Raw genomic sequence first — 22,742 nt, 5'->3', positions numbered from 1 at the left:
ATAAGAACGATCCACTTGTAATTTTGTATGTCATAAAGTTTAAGTGTAAATACAGCCAGTGATGTAACACAACATTTTATTCAATATTTTACACCCACTATGTCACTAAAATCAGTCGGTCTGGTAAAGTTTTTAGCAATCACAAGTCAACAATGACTGGGGCAGCCTATTATATAATCTACTGGAGCATCATTTTATGTAATTTTACATACACCATACTCAACAGGAGGGAGCCCACCTTCTCCAGCTCTCATCAGACGTGATAAAGGCTTGGATCCCTGAAGTCACACTTGGATCCCTGAAGTCATATTCTGCCTTCAATCCGGGCCCTCTCTAGGCCCAGGCCAGGGGCCCGCCGCCCCCCCAGCACCCTTACAGCCCCGCCCCTGCCTAGCACCGAATGTCATGTTCGGTGTTCATGACGAAGAACGGCGGGTGGGACTTCCTTCAGAGGTCCGCTCACCCTTTGGGCCGCACTAATATTATACTTTCATATCATGGTGGGGGCCACGAGACATCGTTCTGCGGGCCGCAGTTGGCCTGCGGGCCGCGAGAATGAGACCTCTGCTTAAGGCGTTTATGTGTGTCAGTCTTTCTTGGTAAACTGAAGATCACTTTCCTTCCTGGATTGTCTTATGACTACCTGCTGTTTGAGTCACATCCGACTGCCAGCAGTTCTTTCCGGAGGGATTCCTTTTCCTTTGACTCTGTTATTTAGTATTAGTTCACTTCCACTTACTGATGCCTTTTATGTCGAGCACATTTTTTTTTTGTCCTTGCAACAGCATCTTATCACCATTCACTCTATGCTCAAGTTCCATCATGGACTGTATGAAGAGTACAAGGCTCTTGCTGGACGTAGACCTGCAACTTTCACCAAATCTCCACTGTTAAAATTACTTCCTCAAAAACACTAGACATTTTCCATTGAGTAAGTTTTTTTCCTTTGCATATAAAGCGGTTGTTGCTCATGCTTTGGTAATTACAGCAGTCATCTATTTTGATAAGGGTGAACAGACTAAAAGTATGAAAGTGGAATGTGACTAAAAGCCAAAATACTCTGGGGAAAAACATTTTTCAGTCAAACAGAAAGTACAGGAGCCAAGCTCTCAGCAGAGAAGTAAATTGGATCTGGTGAGGTCAAACCTGATCCAATCAGAAAAGCTTGGATTATATCCTGTGGAGTGAAAAAAAAAATATTAGGTCTCTTTCTGCTTTTTAACAACACCTAAATGTTTCAAGGTAATACAAAAAATAACAGTGAACATTAGAAACCAGTCTTTAACCATTCCCCTCAATCAGAAAATAATTATGAAGTTCAGCTTTACTAACCACACCCAAGACTTTAGGGGATATATTCTTTTGATTGACTGAAAGCAAGTGGAACTTTTTTGAGATAATTTAATTTGTTGGCGTAAAATTAGCACAATAACACCATACCATGTTGGTAGCATGATGATATCATGTTAGTAGCATGATGTTATGATGTAGCATGATGGTATCATGCTACATCATGTTGGTATCATGATGGTATGTCGGTAGAATGATTGTAGCTTGATGGAAGCATGTTGATAACTTGATGGTAGCATGATGATAGGATGTTGGTAACATGTTGGCAGTGATGTCAGTAACAGGCCAGTTACTGACATTGGACCACTTTTTTCAGTAACTAATCTAATGCTTTACTATTTCAAATCCAGTAATCAGATTAAAGTTACTTACCCAAATCACTGTGCGTTACCATTTTCTTTTGTAATGTAATGTTATTTTTTTCTATGCGTCGAGTGACCGCCGTTTCTATGCGACAGCAGCAGCCGATCGCTGTTACAGAAATGTAAACAATGGAGGGAGGAGAGAAAGGCGCATTTTGTTGCTGAAAAACGAGGAACTATTTTGAGTTTTTGTCACCCAGTCCGATTATTATAAGTCGTTTTGGGCTTGTTTTTTCTAAAGTCGCTTGCAAATTTAATGAGTCGCAGATTGCACTTTTTTGGGCTTGATTTTGAACGTGAAGTTGCTTATTTGGGTTTTGAAATGAGCAGAGACACATACTAAGCCCCAGAATTTGTCTGACATACAAATAGTTTGTATGTGATGGACAGGCTCTCCCTGTCCATCATTTCCTGGATGATCCGTCCCACTGTGTCTTTGTTAATGTCAAGTTAAATGTATTTGCTGTGAATGATGTCGAGCTTCGCGTTGCCCTCCAGAAAACTGCAAACATCGAGACTAATCTGCACAGCGCAATAAACGTGAAAACAGCCATGAATGAACGTGTCCCTATAGTTGAGCAAATACTTGCCATTATAATCATTCATATTAAGGTAAGTGTCACAAATCTGTGCAGCGGGCCATCTGAGTTGTAGAGCCGCAGGAGGAGCACTGTGCGCTACACTCTGACGGCAAACGCAGGGCTGTAACGCAGAACCTGGAGGCTGAGGCAGGGAGGGGGGAACTCTAAAATCCTATTTTGAATTTTCCACACAATAGTGGAACACACAAAAACACGCAAAATTACTAACGTTTTTTTTTTTTGTTTTGTTTTTTTTTGTACTCTTGTAACAATCTTCCATTCAGTTCAACCTTGTAAATGGATACACGTGGTTGATTTTACCATCATACAATAACTTGCAATTAAGTATTGGCAAAGCTCAATGTAATTTTCACAGGTGGTGGAACATTATTGTCCACAGCTGCAGAAAGTAACAAAAAAATTACTTTTTATGTAACAAAGGAGAGCACTGAATCAGTCACTTAGGGTGCGTTCACACTGCAGCCTGAAGTGACTCAATTCCGATTTTTTGGCAATTCCGATTTTTTTGCCACGGCCGTTCACACTGCCAGTAAATGCGACCTGTATGCGTTCTGCAGTCTGAACGGGCAAACGACCTGAAAGTGTCCCGCATGCGCAGTAGAGGGCGCCATAGCGTCAGCGTTCTCAGTGTTCTGCCAACCGCCATAAAAAGAAGTGCTCAGTGTTTGCGGAAGTAAACATGGAGGCTAACGGTGGAGCTTAGCTTACATATTTGAAGTTGTTGTCCGGCCGGAGCAGCATATTAATGACTTAATCCTCATATAATCCGTCATGGTTGTTGTTTTTCTTCCCACTTGCGCTTATCAGGATGCAGAACAGTGAGATTTATTGAGAAACAGTGATGTTCAGTTTGGATGAATGCGACCTGGACGTTATGGTCGCATTTGAATCGGATAAGTATTGGATATGGGTCACATTCGAAAAAGAATCCGACCTGTGCTGTTCACACTGGCATGAAAAGATCGGATACAGGTTGCATTACGTCAAAAAATCGGAATTGAGTCACTTCAGGCTGCAGTGTGAACGCACCCTTAGTTACTTTCCAAATCAAGTAATCAGTAATCTAACAGCTACTTTTTCAAAGAATAATCAATAATCCGATTAGTTACTTTTTCAAAGTAACTATGCCATCACTGCTTGTTGGCAGCATATTGGTAGCATGATGATAGCATGTTGGTATCATGTTGGCAGCATATTGGTAGCATACTGTTAGCATGTTGGTAACATGATGACATATTGTTAGCATGTTGGTAATATGATGGTAGCTTGATGACAGCATGTTGGTAGCATGAATGTACCATGATGGTAGCATGTTGGTAGCACGGTGGTAACATGATTGTACTATGATGGCAGCATGTTGGTAACATGATAGTAGCATGATGATAGCATGTTGGTAGCATGATGATACCTACCCGAACAAGTTCCTTTAATCGATGGAACTAGGAAGTTGTTGTACATCAGTTTGTGTCTAGGGCTGGGGGATATGAGAAAAATCTAATATCATGATATATTTTTGCTATATCATGATAGACGATATATATCATGATATTCTTAACAAAGCTCCAATGTTATTTTAAACTATAGAGCCCTTGCAGCATGATGTCACCCACACAAGTTCCTGTTCCCATTTCTCTGCTAGACTTAAATGTAAGCTCATATAAAAAGTGATGCAGTATTTTGCTATGAACTGTCTACACTATGACTAGATAACAAGGTGAGAAATAAGTTTTAACTAAGAAAAAAATAGCGAGGGAGAGGAAAGTAGGTCAGTTATGCTTGACTTTGACAAACTTAACATATAGATGTGCTGTGGAATAAGGTGTGTTTTGGTTCAGCTTAAAAATAATAAAGGCGACCTACACACAAACTGACAGATTATCAGTAAAGCAGGTGTTTAAATTAGCTATTCAGCCACCGCTGTGTTACTGTGGCTAATAGCAGCGGTGGCTAATCTACCACAGCGATCACTCATTAATAATCGCAAAATACACATCAAGCCTAAAAACTGAAAACTGTAACGAACTGAATGATCTGTTCTATGTAGGGTAATGTTTGAGTGTTTTTGGTGCTGAATCCTGATATATAAAGTTGCGTTGTTGTCAGTTGCTATGGCAACGAGTGCGTGTATTGTAAAGCCGACAGAGCGAGAAAAAAAAAGAAAAAGAATGAGTAGTTTTGAGTTATTTTTTCCATTGCATAGCATTAAATGAATCATACCTATGTCTACAGGTTTCACTTTAACGGACAAGTTCTACCACGGCAGCGCGGCTATGAACGGCATGTAAAAGAGTAGTCTGATTGGGGGGGAAGACTGCTTGTGGCAATAGTTTTATAACATGTTTTGTAAATTACCTCATTTTGTTCGACATCCTCCATATAAAATCCAAACTACTGCCAAATTATTGATCCAGCGCTGTTTCTCTTCAGAACTAGACTAGTTCATCTGACTCCTCTTGAGTTACCGTCTCATTCACGGCTCTCCTCAAGCTCTCACCGTCACCATGTAGTTTGTTTTCTCCACGCAGCGTGATTGGTAGAAAATTTTCAGGTTGTGCATTCATAGGGTGTCAGATAAACCATACTCACAGTGAATTTGACGACGAAAGTTTATTATTTGAACAACAATTTATACTCGGTAGTGGCGATATAGCCATTTTAACTTTCGTCAATTGAAATTATCGCGGTACACCGAGTATACTCGGTATGTCGCCCAGCCCTATTTGTGCCATGACACAACCTTTAACTGGCTGTTCAATCTTTAAAAGGTACCCTCACTTCATACAGTGAACAGCTGTAAATCCTGTAAGCCCAGTGGGCATCTAATGCTGTTGGACGTAATGACATTATATGAGCTATAAAATGTTAACTGCTGTAAACGTTTGGGCTAGAAGGTTATTTACAATTTCATCAGCTGGAAAGTTGAGAGTGGAAAATAACATGTAGTGCTATGTTTATAAGCCATTATAAAAATCATCATTCACCTCAGACTTGGACACTGGAGGCAATCGGCCAAATTGCTGTAAAGTTTCAAAATAATACCCTAAGCAGTCTTCAGTATCCTTGTTAAAGCTAGTCAGGCTTAGAGGTAAAATAAACTGTTCCATTCTGTCAGTAATGAGGGCCATGATATGTGCTGGTGTAACCTCCAGCTTTAAGAGTGGCAGACTTCAGACACTGCAAGGCCATCCAGAAGTCTGGTACTCTAAGTCAGGCATGGCTGCCAGCTGTTGTCTGTTGTCCTGTACTGAATGCTCAAGTTGTTCCTGTCCATGTGCCATCCTATAAACCCCAGAATTTGGGACAAACAACAGTACAGAGGAAGAGGACTGATTCAGTGCTCTCCTTTGTGAATAGCTTTCTGGTGTAAGTGCCACTGCCCTTTAGCTTTGCCTCGCCTCAGAGAGAGATTTCGTGACTCCGAGACATTAACCGGTTGGAACAAAAAACACTTGTGCCCAACATTTAGAGGGTTCTGTTTGATCTTTTTTCAATTTTGTTGCCAGCTAATTTTGTTTGGCTTTGGATATAGGAATAACTGTAATTTTGTCTTGTCTCGTGTCTTGATGCATTGAGAATGACTTTCATATTACAAGTTTCAAGGTACATACAGTAAATGCAACTTTCGGTCACTATCCAATTTGTAAAGAATAAGTTAGTGTCTGTTGTTTTTTTTTTTCCATCTTTCAAGGCAAAAGTCAGCAGATATGGCTCTATTAAACATATCAATGATACTCTACATCTGTTTTCAAAATGTGATGTTTAAAGCTACAGTTTGTGCATCTGTTTCACCATAGCAATAACAGCATTCCAACGAGGTGAACGTTGGGTCTTTTTTTCTTCTTGGGCCGCTGGAGACTCTTTGTTCTGCTGACCTTTTGACCAGAAAGTGAAACTCCCTGGAGGCACATGTTAGAGCAGAGTCCCAATGTACTTATATTTTATTGTTCACAGGCGTAGAATGACTTGGTCCATGTCTCAGGAGCTTCTTAACATGCCTGCATTTCCCCCACAAGTGACCTTCCATCTCCACTGCAGTTTTAACACACTTGATGTTCACATTTGTGGGAAGCTTCCTTATCTGTTTAAAGCTACAGTATGTAACTTTTATAAAAAATTGTTGTTGAAACTGTCACCATGTTGTGACATTAAAATATGAGAGAGATAATCTGTGAAGAAATTGAGCTCCTCCACCTCCTCATTGAGCTACTCTTGCAATCTACAGAAATGCACCGCTCCCAGTCAAAAACTGCCAGTCAGAGTCAGGAGGAGGGTCTTAGTGCTGTAAATCAAGCTTGAGTATGTGCTGCTCACAGCCCTCCCCTTGCCTTCATGCTTGCTATGCTGTAGCTTTCTCTCAATAGCAGAGCCTGCCATGAATGCTAAGGCTAGCCACCAATGACGACAGAAAAACAGTTTTCCTGTAACGCTAAGTTGTTTATCTGACATTAGCATATTTAGCATTGCCCACGTGAATGTGATTGACAGTCCCAAGGCCCTCCTCCTGGCTCTGATTGGTTGTTTTTCCGTTGGAGCGGTGCATTTTTGTTGATTGCAATAGTAACACTGGGAGGAAGTGGAGGAAGTTGATTTCTTCTCAGATCACCTGTCTGATGTTATACTGTCACAACATAGTGATAGTTTTATCAAATATGTAGAAAAAACTTTAAAAAAACAGTTACCTATTCCAGCTTTAAGGTGTTAGGGCTAATATCAGCTGATTTATGATCAAAGGTTGTTTGTATTAATGATGTATTTGAAAAATCTCGACCGTTCTTGATTTGACTGGTTGTTGGCTTAATTAGCATGCTTGGTGGAAATGTGGCAGCTGATCTTGTATTCTTTAAAAACAGCAGCCGTTTCTTGACAGATAAGGCATACAGCTTTTGACTGGATTTGACCCCTGCTCTTGGGTCTGCAGACGAGAACATCCTTACACTTATTTGCTTTCTCAAATAAGCCACATCTGGGCAGCTTTAGAGATTTTGCCGTTTTATTTTTTTTAGCGTTTTTGTTTATGTCAGTGACCTTATAAAAGTAGGAATGATTTTGAAATGTTATCGCATGTCAGATTATTTTATTGTGGTAATTGAAAAGTTATAATGTGGTCGAAGACAACACTTGCCTTTGTTGCAATGTTAGACGAATGCTAAAAAGCAACTGGCATAAATTTTATGGTCAAAAGGAGGTTGAAGTTGAGCACTTCTAAAAGGTTCAAGCTGCAGTTAAAAAATATAATTATAAAAATGTTGGCCATAGATTATATTTTATACATTTTGTCAAAGGGGCACAAGCTCCAAGCAGCACCAGTAAACCATCTCTATCAGTTGCACACATTTTTTATTTTTTTATTTATTTTTTTTACCATTTCTGTCTGATTTGTGTTTTTTTTTTTTTGTGTGTGTGTGCGCAACCAATATTTGTTGAGGTGTCTCTTCCAGTGATTCATACTCTAAGACATAGATTTAATTGTAATTTCAGTTTATCCCGAGTATTTCTCCTTTGTTTAGACTTCACTGAGCTTCTGTATTTCTATTTTTGCCTCTGGAGAAACACAGTCTGAGAACTATCTTCTTGCCTTCTCAGGCTTGTGACCTTGGTTGTTAACTTTGATCAGAAGCTTGACAGCTACCAAGAGGAGATTCTTCATTGTCTCTAGGTGGTTTAAGGAGCAAGTTGCTCCCTTTCTCTCCTACCATGCCCTTGGATATTAATATTAGTTCTGTCTGTGCTATATCAGCGAGTTTTTGCTCTTTCATCCAACCAGGTGATTGACTTATAACCTCAAACATCCTTTATCAACCTTTTCCCTGCTGTCCTCAGGAGCTTGCCTGTATACCAGCACTCTTCCCTGTGTTTTACAGATGTATTGGACCGGCCTGCGCATGGCTTTTTCATTTGAGGAAATATAATAGACTTATGGTTAAAATGAGTGTGTCCAGATGTACCAGCAGTACGCGTGACTATAGATTTTACAGTTCGGAGTTGTGGTGTCTTGACAGACAACTCGTCACCTGTTGAAGCAGCGTGACAAACATCATAATATTAGTTGAAAACGGTCTCAAAATGGAAATATTATTGTTAATCACAATAATCTCTGGGACAATTTACCGTCCAACAGAAGAAGTTACAACCTCAGGCCTTTTGGTTAGACTCTTCGTAAAATTACACTAATGACATCAGATTATTTTTGCTCCATCTTGCAGCATCAACAACAAACTGCAGCAGCCAGAGGCGGCATCAGGAGTTCTAGAATATGCAATGAAACATTTTGGTGAACTGGTGAGTACATTTTTTTCTCTTCTATATACAGAGGCACATGGAAGTTGGTTATGTTGCTAATGAAGCAAATATTCAGATTTATACAGTATATTAAAACATGATGAACAGAACTCAACGTCTGGGATTTGATTTTGTTACTGCTGACAGTAGCAAGAGTTCACACATGCTCAGTCTACATTTCTCCTTTTACTGTTTTGACCTACATAAGCGTCCAGTGGTCTGCATTGGACACGTTTTGCTCTACATGCTCTACGTGCCTTCCTCATTTGGACACAGAGATAGTAGATCTTTAGGGATATTTTCCTTTTCCATGTGTTGCACATTATGAACACATTGTTGTTAATGTGCATCATGTGGAAAAGCCATCTGCTGTATTAATCTGCAGCAAAGAGCAAGGAGAAGGATTTTTTCTTTAATTTACTGAATGTTTTACTTCTCCTGCACTTTGCAAATATTTTAAGTGCTTCTGCAACTGGGTCTTATTTAAGCTTTGAAAGGATTTAAAGCTTTATCCCTGGGAATACAAACAGAAATTTTATCATAACAGTGATAGTTTGTATACTATTAAAGTTAAATATTGAATATTTTCTCTTTCCCTACAGGCAAGTGTTTTTTCCCTCTGGCGTTCTTTCCTGTACAAGCTGACAGTTTCTATAAACTGTCAGCTCCTCAGTATTTCCAGCAGTGCTCTGGCGTATTTCATCTTAATTGTGGATGGGTCTGGTCTTCATATGAAATGATTGTCCAACAATAGACATTAATTGGACATGACCAGACATAATTTCCACATATATTACATAAGAAATAAAGAGAATCTTGTTATTCTCCTTTGAACCCGGTTTATACCATTAAGAAATGTACACATTTTGATCTGAAATATTCTGATTTGTATTTTTCACATAAGTGGAAGGCATTAAAATTGAGGACATTTTAGCATTGAGATGCTATTTTAGGCTTGAATATCTATAGTGATAGACTATCTCCTTTTAGCACAAAATCAACACAACAATAGTCTTTTCCAGCGTCCAATCAGATCATTTAGAAGCAGAAATAAACCCCAGTGGGCCGAGAAAAGCAGCTTCGTTGTCCATTGCTGTTCTTTGCGGATGTCTATTTTGCATCAGACTTTGGAAGGTGTGATAAAATGTGGAAATGTTGTGAATATGTAAAATTCATTAGTGTAATATTTGTTGCTTCTCGGGTGGGGCTAGAATATTAGGTAACACTTTATTTGAAGGGGGGTGAATAAGACTGACATGACACTGTCATAAACATGACATAACACCTGTCATGAACATCAATAAGTCTTCATGAATAGTTATGACTGTTGTCATAAAGCGTCATTCGGTAAATTATGACACTTTTAATACGTAGTAGACATTATTCAAAATGTCTTTGTTATGACAACTTGACATTAACCAAGAAATCATTACTGTTTAAACTTTACCTTTAATAACATAAAGTTGCCTAATTTTTAAAGTGCAATCAGTAATACTTTTATAACAAATTTATATCAGTAATGATTTCTTGGTTAATGTCAAGTTGTCATAACAGACATTTTGAATAATGTCAACTTTCTATTAAAAGTGTCATAATTTACCGAATGACTCTTTATGACAACAGTCATAAATATTCATGAAGGCTTATTCATGTGCATGACATGTGTTATGTCATGTTTATGACGGTGTCATGACAGTCTTATTCACCCCCCTTCAAATAAAGTGTTACCGAATATTATTTATAATGTTAAAATACAAAACTGGATTGTGCTTTTGTTCTAAACTGTGAGCAGTATTTTGTTGATGACACAGCTGAACGTTAGTTTAGCGAATGAGTAGTTCTGGATCCATGGTTCTTTCTGTGCTTGAGAGAAGCATTTTTGCCTTCTGTAAAAGCTCAGAAAAGACTCATTAAAAATAGCTTCACTGTGACGTGCTGAATAACTGTGTTTATGAGTTGACTATTTGGGAAGCTTTAATGTGGGAGGATGCAAGCTTTTCCTTTCAATTACTTTAACAACAAAGCAACAGGAAGTGGTCCCTGTTGTTAACGTTGATGGGTCCTTGAGCTGATGACAGAACCCACTCATCAGATACACATGTGGCTTTATCCGGCCAATAAAGCCACGTTAATGAACTTTCTTAGCTAGCTTTGACTGTAAACTGGCTGTGCATTTGAGTGTTTTGACTGTAAACTTGATTATTTTTGAAACGGCAATAACCTGATTAACATACTTTTCCTTCTCTTTGGGAAAAGTTCAATAATCATTCAGGTTCCCAATAAATCAAGTCCATGTGTTATTAATGATCTTGGTTTGTTTACTTGCTGGAATGTGTATTATGTGTTTCTGATTTAATTGTGGTGCTCACATTACTTTTATTGTTGCCAGTGTATTTAATTGTTTTAGCAGGTTTGTTTAGTGATGGTATCTTAGACAAATTTTCTCTTGTGGACAATAAGGCATAGATCAATCTGTCTAAATGGAGAGGGATGGTTAATAATAGGAGTCTGGGGTCTAAATGGCCACCCCGGCGCGCAGTCTTCCTCTTCTCAGTCCGTCAGAGCTCGCTCTGCAGCCATGCAGCGATTGCTAACAAAACTACTACAAACACTGCACACACACACACACACTCTAACTAACACACTTATAGTCTAAAAGACTCATCCGAAACACTCCTAGTAAAATCCAAAGCGTCACTGTGCTCCACTCTCTTCCCGTCTCCAAAACTCTCCAGAGCGTCTCGCACCACGTGTCTCCATTCTACCTAGCAACAGACGTCGACACCTTTTCATTGGTTGTTTTACAAATGTGGTACATTTAGACCCCACAAAATAATGCAGAATTGATCGATCATATTTCTGGCTTTATTTTGAAGTACATAACCACAAAACCAATATAAAAACACCACTTTTATAAAGTTTGAAGTCCATGCTGTCCAACAGAATTGAAATGAACACTCGGCATGCTGTCAGTGTTGTTACGAAGCCTTATAAATGCGTCACGTGCTTGCCCGCTGCAGAGCGGGCATCGACTCCAACTAAAACTGAAGTATGTATGTGTTAACTTTTATCTGCTACCTACTATGTGTATATTTCTTTCTTTAGGAAATCCAAGCCACTTGGTATGAGAAGCTTCATGAGTGGGAGGACGCCCTGGTGGCTTATGATAAGAAGATCGACATGAACAAAGAGGATCCGGAGCTGATCCTGGGCAGGATGCGCTGCTTGGAGGCCTTGGGAGAATGGTATGTCATTCGTTAGACATACCACATCCACACGTTTACTTTAGCTTTTGATATAAGATCAGAGTTTTGGGGTTCTTGGGCTTTTGGTCGAGCCTCAGCTGAAACAAATAAAGTCAGCGTCTGAGGTTTTGGCTGTTTCATCTCCCACTTTTCCTGGCTTTCTGTGATTACGCAACCTGTTCTAATGAGTCCTGTCATTTGGTCTCCCCTGCGGTTGCTCTGATTTGACCGACACAGTTTTACCAGGAAATGTGTTAACTGACATGGAGAGCCTGTAAGAGACTGAAGTGAGACTTCACCACAGCTGAGGCTTGACTTCATAACACCCCCACTCAGTGTGGAAGGACATCTTTAGGAAAAAATGAAGTCACAGGATGTCCAAAGGGTCCATATCAATGGATCGCCAAGGAATTTGACACAAACCAGACCTTGATTTGCTTATATAACCATTTTTGGGGGCAGTCTGCGATTCATAAGAAAATGATTCTGAAGCTTTACAAGGTAATATTTCATCCCACCTCGAGTTTTGTGTTTGCATCTGGATGGATAGAAGCTGGAGAGGATTTAGCTGATGACCTAGTAGTGAGCCAGGATGAAGCAACATATGGTTACACATTGACATTGTGCAGGTCTTCTAGTTATTTACCTAAAACTGGAAAAATGATTGTTAAAGTGCAATTTATGTCTGTTAGAGTGAAAATCAAATGTTGCTGTGGCTGGTTAGTGGCTCTCTGGAAACTAACTGGAACTGTTTTGGTGGAAGAATGGCTTGTTGTGTTGTTACCAGGGCAACAAAGACAGGTTAGTTCAGGCTGCAGTGTTGTTTATAAAATTTTGACTTGCCTTGAATCTGCCAAAGAATTTTGCCATGTGGGTTTGATTAAATGTTTTTATCTTGAATTTAGTATCACTGTTGAAGTTAAATATTGTTTAAAAGTTTGAACATGTCCAGTTTAAATCCAATACACACTTTAAAAATAAAATACTTCATTAGTTCACCTTAGTTTTTATATATATATAGGACCAATTCAGAACCATTGTTGTCTCAAGGCCCTTTACCAAGCAGTCTGATTGACTACAGAAATATATATTCAGTTCAGTAATATTTGACTTTTTTTAATGAAATAAGTATTGTGTCAATATTTAAATTTGTGAAAGTTTTTTTTATTTTTTATCTAAGGCAGCCCAGCCAGTCGCAGGGATCTTCCTCAAGTGACTGGGGATTTGAGACACTCACTAAAAACACAGAAGCACTGATCCAGTAACACTTTGTATGTTCAAGAAGAAAAACTCGGTTATTGTCAAAACTAGCTGGTGACTCCCTCCTCCAAGCTGTAGCTGCCAAACAGATTAGACTCCAGAACCTCAGTTTAGCCATAAACCTGCATGTCAAGCTGAAGTTGGAACTGTGTCAGTAAGTTTAACTGTCTGGTCAAGTTCATGTTTAAAACCTCCAGTCAGACTACTGTTGAACATTTCATAATGAAATGTTCAAATGTCATTATGAAATTTGATGAAATTTCCACGAGTTATGTCTAATATGCTTCTCACTGAGGCATAATTACTAAATAGGATGCTTTTTATAGGACTACTTTATACTAATTAACAATGAGAATTAATTTGGACACTCATGGTACTAATTATGCAACACAATAATTAGTACCATTAAAAGACTGTTCGACTTTTAGTAGACCCTCGCATGTTTTATTACCTCTCCAATCAGATAATGTGTGGCATGAATAAGACCTTGTGTAATCTCCTCTGTTTGGGTCCCATAAGTGTTTGTGGTTTTTATGTGACTAAAGGTTTCAAAAATCAAATTGTTTTGAAGAAACTGTGACCAGTGTCTCAGTCCTGTGACACTGGATAACTCAGTCCTGCTTTTATTTGTTTGCCTTCCTGAAGCACTAATATTCATCACAATACCAAGAGTGTTATTAAAAAAGTTATGGCACTAAGCCTTTCATGACATATTTGTATAATGATGCATGTATTAGTTGGGGTTGTAGCTAATGGCTGTTTTAGTGATCGACTATTCTGACCATTGATTCATTAATCAGATTTTTTTTAAAAACCTGACATATTGTACAGATTATTAGAAACACATTAGAAGATGCAAAAAAAAAATCAGTTCCTTTTTTAAATAGGAAAATAAACATTGAATTGCCTAAAGTGCAGTAAAGTGCATTCCTTAGCTGTATGATTAATCTGCAGCTTAAAAAATACTTCTGACATCAACATGTGAAAAACTCGGTACTTTCTGCTTGATTTATCAATATTATCCTCTTTATGTTTAGATTATCTGATTAATAAATGAATAGCAGATATTTTTGTAACATAATTTGAACTAGGTGAAGCTAAGTCTACGCCACTTGAGGAGATTTCTGTAGAACATATTTACAGACGAAAGGGTTTTTATCTTATATGTAAAATGTATCATTAGTAAAACTAATTAAAATCAGTTTCTTCCCCTCCAATGTAGCAGCACAACGCGAAGAAGCAGTTTGGTCCTAGTCCTGAAGTTCCCATGACCACACAGTGTTTCCTTCCTGTGAAACTCCTCCTCTTATTGTTGTTGGAACTGGAGTTAATGCAGCCTAATGATGAATCTGCAGTTTACACTTTACACTGGAGGTCCACAACAAGAAGCAAAATTTGATTTCTGTTTCACACACTGATAAGTATAAACATTTAAGCATAAACATAAGTAGGAGAAAGTACAATAAAAAGCTAAAGAAATTATAGTATTTTTTTGTTCTCGGATAGTTCTCATACAGTTGAGCTAATTGTGTTGCAATAGAGAAACTGACTGTGAGGTGTTCATTGTGTTTATCAGAAACAATCTGTGCAGGTGGTGCTGAAAACAGCTATTTGCAGTGTCAACCTGAACGTAAAAGTCAAATGGTTTGTGTCCAGGATGTGTGGGGTCAGTAGCGATATTAGCCGCTTTTTACCTGACCATGAACCTTTATGAGGTTTGGATGGAAGGAAGGTCAGCCGTTTGAACTGTCACTACTTCTGATGATTTAAACACTTGTTTCTAATTGAGTAATAATCTACTGTATACACACAGACACACACATGCACAAAATAAGTAGATCGTTTATGTAGTTATGTAACAGGCAGATGGAAAACTGCTTCAGTGACCCCCATCAAGCGGTCCTTTCCTCAGACTGCTCCTCTGCCTCTTTCTTGTTTGGCTCCAGCTTCCTGCCTGTTAAACACATGTAGCCAATTTGATCTGCAGCACAATCAATCAATTTTTAGTCTTGGTTTCATACACATTTCCCCTAAGGACACATCTGTTTGTTTTAGTATGCTCAGTCTCAAACCATTCGAAACGATGAATGGTTTAAGATGTTTTTGTTTTTTTATGCCAACAAAGAAATAAAAAAACGATGGAAGATGTGATAGAAAGCTTGTTTTTTTTTTTTTTTATCTCTGCTGAGGTTTCCTTACATCTTCCGCCAGAAGTGCTTGTCTGTTTCAGCTAACGTTGCCTTTAGTACAATCACTAATAACAAAAGTACATGTGAACAGTATGTAAAAAGAAGCTAACATTTGGCATGCTGTCCATTATAGCCCTCATACATGAAAGCCAATTCTGGAAGTTGCCTCGAGTTTGTTCTTTTTTGCTGCTTTGTAGCATTCCTGCAGTGTCACAGTACTATCTGTGGCTGATCTGTCTGATCATCAAGATTAATCATTCAGCTCACCAGCCATGTTTCCATCAAACTCTCATGCAAATTTTGATCTAATTTTTAAAATGTCTCAAAAAACAAAATGCAATCAAGTCGTGTTTCAACCAGGCCAAGCAAAACACCTTCGTCAGATCCAATGTTAATTTTAACATTACATTTGTTATTCTAACTTTATTTAGTGTAGTCTTTTTACGAAAATATAATTTAGTTTTAGTCATAATTTAGTCATCAGATTTGTTTTAGTCTTAGTTTTAGTTGACTAATTATAATAAAATTTTAGTCAACTAAATCTGCTGTCAATTTAATCGACAAAATTACATGTAAAATGTAAATAATTTTGAATTAACACAATGTAAATCATGTTTTTAACCAGTTATGACATATTGTTATTGACCGAATATGTAATACATACAAAAACAGATTACATTTTTTTCAGATGTCTTTATTTTTCTGACCTTGCCTTCAACAATAACAAAATATTTCAGCCAGTTGGCCTGTTCTGCCTGAAAATTATATTCACTGTCAATAACTAATTGCATATTGCAATCTTCATAAGCTATTCTTTTTTCTTTTTTTACTGTAAATCTAAAATAGACACCACATGTAACAGTTAAGCTATTAAAAATAAAACTGGTTAATACTGCTGTATTAATGATAATTTAAAATCAACATCCATGAAAATCAAACCACAATGTTCCATTAAAAGCACAGCAGAAAACAGAATTGCTCATGTCAAACATCATGTCAGTTTCAGTAGCTGATTGTGGAGGAGCTGTGGTCCTGTCGGCACTGTTTCTGTTTCTCCCTTCATCCATTCTGTCTGATGTCAACCAGTCCGTTTAAAACACTCACTGACACGTTTTGAAATTTGCCCCATATTCATCCTCTCTGATGCGTCTTCCTCCTCACGTTACGTCTGTTTTATTGCAAGAGTTTTCTGTTCTGAGGACGCTGTGAAGAACCAGGTGAAGATTTCAGCAGGAGATGTTAAAAGCAGCCCCATTTTTGTTTTCTGTCTCTAGGCGACGGTGGCAACTGCTTACTTGATATTTCTCATTTTTCAGCCACATTTAGTATTTTACCAGACATTGTCAGTCCTGTCCTGCCATAAATCCCTGCATGTTCATGTAACAGCAGCACATCAGCAAGCAAACTGACGTCATAGCGCAACAAAGCAAACGTTAGCCTGATATGGGGAAGGCGGTTGGCCTTCAGATTTTCACGCCACAGAATAATTTCCATCTTTCTGCCTTTCTTTGCGTAAACAGGAAATATTCCATTAATTGGACCCCTGGCTCCACTGCTTCCATCCTAGAAGGCCCGCTTCTCTGTCCTGGAGGTTTGGACTTGGACATTTTTGATGCACAGATCCACAAGTAGATTGGGAAATGGGTTTCCCAAGTAAAGCCTGGTGGCCTGCCATGCTAATGATACACTGGAGCAAACCCCGGGGAACGGTCGCTATGTCAGAACTTATTGTGTTTCCCTTTAGCCTGTCAACTCTTTTTCAGAAAATCCAAAAACCACCTCAAGCGAGCGTAAAAACCTTCCCAAAAATGTAGGAAGATTTTTTTTTAAGTTTTCAAAATGAGCAGAAAAAAACCTGGATGGAAACGTGGTGACTGAGTTTATTTCTGTGAAGGTGGTAGGGGTCAAATTGGGATGGCCTTTTTGCTGATGTGGGTGCCTGATGTTCTCCAGGGGTCAGCTGCACCAGCAGTGCTGTGAAGAGTGGACGCTGGTCAGTGAAGAGACTCAGGCCAAGATGGCTCGTATGGCCGCTGCAGCTGCCTGGGGTCTAGGTAACGGCAACTGCCATGTTCCCTCATCAGTCATCAATCAGACACTAACGTTGTGCAGGGTTTCACCACATGGTCTTTGGTTATTTATCAACCAGTTTTCTTGTTTTTCCAGGACACTGGGATAGCATGGAGGAGTATACATGTATGATCCCCAGAGACACACACGACGGCGCTTTTTACCGAGCAGTTCTAGCTCTCCATCAGGACCTCTTCTCATTGGCTCAACAGGTGGGTTGCATTATTACTCAGCCACATAAATGCTGAACAGGATGTACTTTGAAGGTTTATGTTTTTGAAAGTGTTCTCATAAAGTCACACACTTTTTGGATCTGTCTGGCCATGAAGCTCGTGAAATTTCACTTCATCTTTGTAATTATTACAATTATTTCCATTTTATTAGCACGTCAGTGTTTTTTTTCTGCTGCCCAGAGAGGATTGAACTCCTCTCATCGATTCTTGACGCTTCATTAATGATAGTAATAATGAAATCCACCAGGTTTGTTGGTTCTTTCTCTTCTTTTCCACATGGAACGCTTTTGGTGTGGAAATGTTATGTAAGTGCAGCTCATTTCAGTGTTCAGCTGCCGAAGCAGGTGACTCCTCTCGTGGTCTGGTGGAGGTTAGGATGATGGTTTTCCTCTAGTTTAAGGAAGGTTGGGCTTTTGTCAATGAGCTCAGACTCCCTGGAGCTGGATGTGCTTAAAGCAAATGAAGAACACACCGACAGCATGCTTCAGCAGCCGACAAACAGTAAACAGTTGCTCACCCAGTTGCCCTGTTCTTGTCCTCTTCAGATTTGCTTCCCTCCTTCTCATCACAGACATTCTCCTTCAAATTTTGAGATTACATCCAGGTGCGGCCTCTGAACCTGCTTAGTGCCTGAAGAATAGCTGGAGCTCACAATGTAAGACACACACACCCAGCACAGAGGAGAAGAGTAGGGGCTTAAATGTGCAGTTTTCCAGATGGAGTGTGTCATCCTCACACAGAGCTTCCTTTGATTCAGTGGGCTGTAGCTTTCATTCTTAACATCCAGACATGTGCTTCAAGGGTCAATTTTGAGTGAAATTTCTCGAGTTGATGTCTGAAGTTTCCTGTTGTGGTCTGTGTGACAATTTGTGCCTTGCAAATATTTTTAGGACTGTAATGATTCATTGAACGATGAGAGAATCTTGATTTTTAAAAGTCCAAATGATCCACCTCAAGGCTTTTTTAAGTAGTTTAAGTAGCTTAAGTAGTTTAACTGCCTAGTGCAGCTGGAGGATTTTGTTGTGCCGATGAACTATTGATGAGTACTAAGTGCTATAAGCTGTGATGGAGAAAGAAGCGTTACCAAGAAAGAGATAGAAGTGTGTCCAACGTGTTGGGTCGCTCACTTTGGATGCATTTTCCTTCTTTTCAGGGGCAGCTACCTACTAATCTATGATGTGAAAAATATATAGATTAGAAATGTAAAATCACTTTGTCATACTTCAAACTTTAGACTGAAAGTTAAGTTTAATATAAAAGGCAGTGTTTACTAATGAGTTTGCTTCCTATTTTTTAAAAGTTAATGTGAAATGTTTCATTTCTCTTCTGTTTTTATGCTTAAAGTTTTTTCTTACTTTAAGCTTAAGATTAAAAGTGATAGAATCATATTGCATCTTAAGCAATAAAATGCTGTTATTATAAAAAAAAAAAAGTTTTTTTACTGGTCTTTGCTCTGTCATATATTTCTTTTACTATGATATGTAGCATCTATTCCACTTCACAGTGTTGTAAGGTAATTTAATTTATATAGCACATTTGCAGCATAAGGCATTTCAGTGTGCTTTACATGAATTAGAGGAAATATAAACAAAAAACAAAACAAGAAAATTACTTCACAATTTATAATCTAATAGTTTCTCTAAATCCTAAGGTTGTTCTAACTAGTAGGTTTTATTCCTGTTCTGGGTTGAGTGATGTGTAAAACTAAATGTTCCTGTTCCGTGTTGCTAAGCAGAATAAGAATAAGTGCACCATGGGTTGTGCTCCTTTGTGTTGTCTGGTGCATATAATTCCAAAAAGATTCACTGAAATTATTGTCTGAATTGTAATGCTATAAAACTCCTGGGAAACTCAGACCTTCACTGTTGGTTATTTAAAAGACCCGTCTGTCTTCATGGCTCTAATAACAAAGTTACATCACAGAGCCCTGATCTTATGTGAATAAGTGCAGCTTTACGTAAGAGAGCAGAGGGCTGTTTAGCTGCTGTTTTGTGCTGCCAGAAGCTAGACACTGCATTTACTGGGAGTCGTCTGGACTGCACATTTGCAGCTTGGCCCCAGCGCAGTAATTCAGGAGTAAACAGCACTAGACCTGCATGGAGAAACAGCCTCATTGTCACCTCGTATCAAGCCTAGTGTCCCAACTCCTCATCTTGTTATTTGTGCTTCAGGATGTTTTGGCATGCCACCCCTGCTTCCCCTCCCCGTTAAAGAAAAAAAAAAAAAAAAAAATTGGTAGGAGTTGGTTTGAAACAGCTATGTGCCCCTCCAAGAGTTTCCTCAGTTTTCTCCTTTATTTTCTCTCCCTGATAATAAGAGCTGCCAACAGCTGCAGCCGATAAGGCCCCATAAATCATTGGTTCTGTGTCCTTGGTTGTCCCCATCATCTTATCTCCATTATCTCTCTCCATCAGGAAGTGTTTCCACTCCTCAGGGCTTTTAGTGGTGATGGACTGTTTGCCAACTCTGTGGGTGTAGATAAGTCCTGCATTTGCAGGAGAAATCAGATGGCCAGATTTCTGCAAATGATTCAGCAGAAAGCAGAAATGACTACAAACAGGATGCTAACCAAATAGTTTTTAGGGGTGAATCTATGGCAATATAAATAATATATATTATTTTTATATGTTTATAAAAATAACCTCTGGAAATATAAAAAAATGTTTTTCAGAGTTTTCATCTCTTTTTATTTATAAAAAGTTTTAAAGTCCCTACACTGGCTCCCTGTAGCTCAAAGAATAGACTTTAAAATACAAAATACTGTTAGCACCACAACACATTAAAGATCTGTTATTGCTCTACTAACCGTCTAGACCCCTCAGATCTTCTGGTTCTGGTCTGCTCTGCATCCCTAGAACTAGAACCAAATGAGGAGAAGCAGCATTCAGCTTCTATGCACCACAAATTTGGAACAAACTTTCATAAAACTGTAAAACAGCTGAAACACTGGGTGCCTTTAAATCTCAACTTAAAACCCACCTGTTTAAAGTTGCTTATGGCTAAATTAGGATTAGAGTGTGGGTTTTGATGTTTTGTTATCTTTGATGTTTTTAATGTTTTTATCTTTACTTTTCATCTATTTATTAATGTCACATACTGTTTTTATTTTTTATTTTTTTCTTTAATTATGTAAAGCACCTTGAAATTTGATTGATTTGATTGATAGGATAAAAATTTAAAAATATATTCCATTTTATTAAAAAAAATTATAATTTAAAAGTTATGATAAAAAAATCTTTAGATTCATTATTGTAATTTGATTTTTTGTCATCTTCCCTCAAACTGCCTGAGTCCTCTCTAGCGCCTCCAGGGGGCCACAACCCCCACTTTGAAAAACACTGGAAGAGCCAATTTTAAATGCCCAGTAATAAGAAAAATAAGTTAAGGATAATCTGTACACCCTGTTTTTTCATTATTAATTATATGTGAAATTCTCACAGGGCGTTGGAAATTTAAGACCAGATTATGGAATCTAAAGTGACAAAAAGATGAGTGATGAAAGGTGGATTATAACCAAAATCAGGGGCACTGCCAGGAATCGTGGGCCCCCTGACAAAAAATTACATTAGGCCCCCCTGCGCAGCTGCTGTTACAATTTTTTGAGTCTATTTGACCCATAAAAAGTGTCACAATTTTAAAGGCCTGCATCTGCCTTGCTTTCTTTGGTTCAATTCTGATAATTAGCACAATATTTACTGCTCATGAATTTAACATCGATTATGCAAGTAGGTTGCTTAAATTTTTTCTATTAGTTTTAGATACTGAAATGTCTCTACCAAAGAGCAACAGTCAAAAGCAATGTGCAACTACACATAAAGCAATCCAGACTTCTCAAAAATGCTATGTAGTTGCATTTTATTCAAGCTGCAGTACATAACTTTAATAAAAATATGTTTTCTCCATATTTGTTAAAGCTGTCACCATGTCGTAGCAGTTTGTTATGAGACAGATAATCTGTGAAAACAATCAATCTCCTCCATCTCCTTCCTGAACTACTATTACTGGTTAAAGTAATGCACCGTTCTGACCAAAACAGCCAATTAGAACTAATAGGACGCTCTTAGCGCTGTCAATTAGCCTCATTCACTCACTGCTAAATGTGCTAATGGGGGAGAAACAACTTATTACAAGAAACCGTTTATCTGCTGTCATTGGTAGCTATGCTAACTAAACTGAGCATTCACAGTTTGAATCTGTGTAGCTCTGTGCTATGCTAGCTGCAGCACGGCAGAAATCAAGGGGGAGGAAGGATGAGCAGCACCACATGAGATTGTGATTGACAGCCCCCCCCTAAAGTACTAAAGCTCTCCTGTCACTGACTGGTTGTTTCTAGCACTGGGAGAAAGCAGAGAAAATAGATTTTTCACAGATTACCTCTCATACCATACTGTCACAACATAATGACAGTTTTAAAAAAAAATATGTGAAAAAAATATGTATATAAAATACTTCACTTAGGAGAGGGCTCGTCAGAGCTGCTGCTGACTCATCTGTTAAGTGTGGTGAAAAGTACAAGGGACAAGTTAAATAAATGAATATGTTGGTAAATTGTTTCCTTAATTCATTAAATGCTAGTGAAATGGAGGCAAACAGTAGTTTGTTGCTAAGCTAACTCGGCTAAATGGTTGATAATCTCACACAGTCTACCCACCTCTCTTGGAGAAAAACTGAGTTATAAATTAACACGCTTGCCTTTTTCCAGGGGTGAAAATAGTTTAAAATTCTTGGGGGTACTATGACTAAAAAAAAAAAATATATATATATATATATATATATATATATATATATAAAACTTCTTTGTGTGCTTTGGAGTTTCTGTGCTGATTAATTTTTTTGCGAAGTGATAAAAGCTGGTTAGCTCTTGAATTGTTACAAAATAAATCTGTATTTCCTTCAGCCCACTGGCTGCAATGTTGACACCTTGAGATGCCATGAGACCTAAATTCTGAACATCATGGCATGGAGTCCATCCCAGTTTTCCATGTCTGTCATATAACCATTAATTTTATCTTTTAAACTGGTTCTATTGATCCTGTGTCCAGACAGAGGGATAATCAGTAGCCCAGCATCATGACCTGTTTGTTCTGAAGATCCTGCAGCTTCATCTTCCTAACATGGCGCCTCCTCACCCTGACTCTCATCCTGACAGGAG

General features: G+C 38.4%; 1 protein-coding gene and 1 long non-coding RNA gene across 2 annotated transcripts in view; both read left to right on the top strand.

Annotated features, from left to right (window-relative positions):
- mtor (mechanistic target of rapamycin kinase) overlaps positions 1 to 22,742 on the top strand; it is a 168,919-nt gene that overhangs the window by 37,933 nt on the left and 108,244 nt on the right. Inside the window, exons 11-14 of the mRNA XM_015056992.1 lie at positions 8,518 to 8,593; positions 11,699 to 11,838; positions 17,241 to 17,341; positions 17,454 to 17,569. Of these exons, the coding sequence (XP_014912478.1) occupies positions 8,518 to 8,593; positions 11,699 to 11,838; positions 17,241 to 17,341; positions 17,454 to 17,569 (433 nt within the window). The remainder of the gene's footprint in view (positions 1 to 8,517; positions 8,594 to 11,698; positions 11,839 to 17,240; positions 17,342 to 17,453; positions 17,570 to 22,742) is intronic.
- LOC106962533 (uncharacterized) lies at positions 426 to 7,543 on the top strand. Its single transcript, XR_001427994.1, has 3 exons — positions 426 to 575; positions 4,080 to 4,083; positions 7,531 to 7,543. It is a non-coding gene; the product is annotated as an uncharacterized LOC106962533 (long non-coding RNA).

This window comes from Poecilia latipinna, unplaced genomic scaffold, assembly GCF_001443285.1.
Source record: "Poecilia latipinna isolate Pla-1442-1.1 unplaced genomic scaffold, P_latipinna-1.0 Scaffold1427, whole genome shotgun sequence".
Taxonomy (NCBI): Eukaryota; Metazoa; Chordata; class Actinopteri; order Cyprinodontiformes; family Poeciliidae; genus Poecilia; species Poecilia latipinna.
The sequence above is the reverse complement of the archived record's forward strand: the minus strand, read 5'-3'. Positions and strand labels throughout refer to the sequence as shown.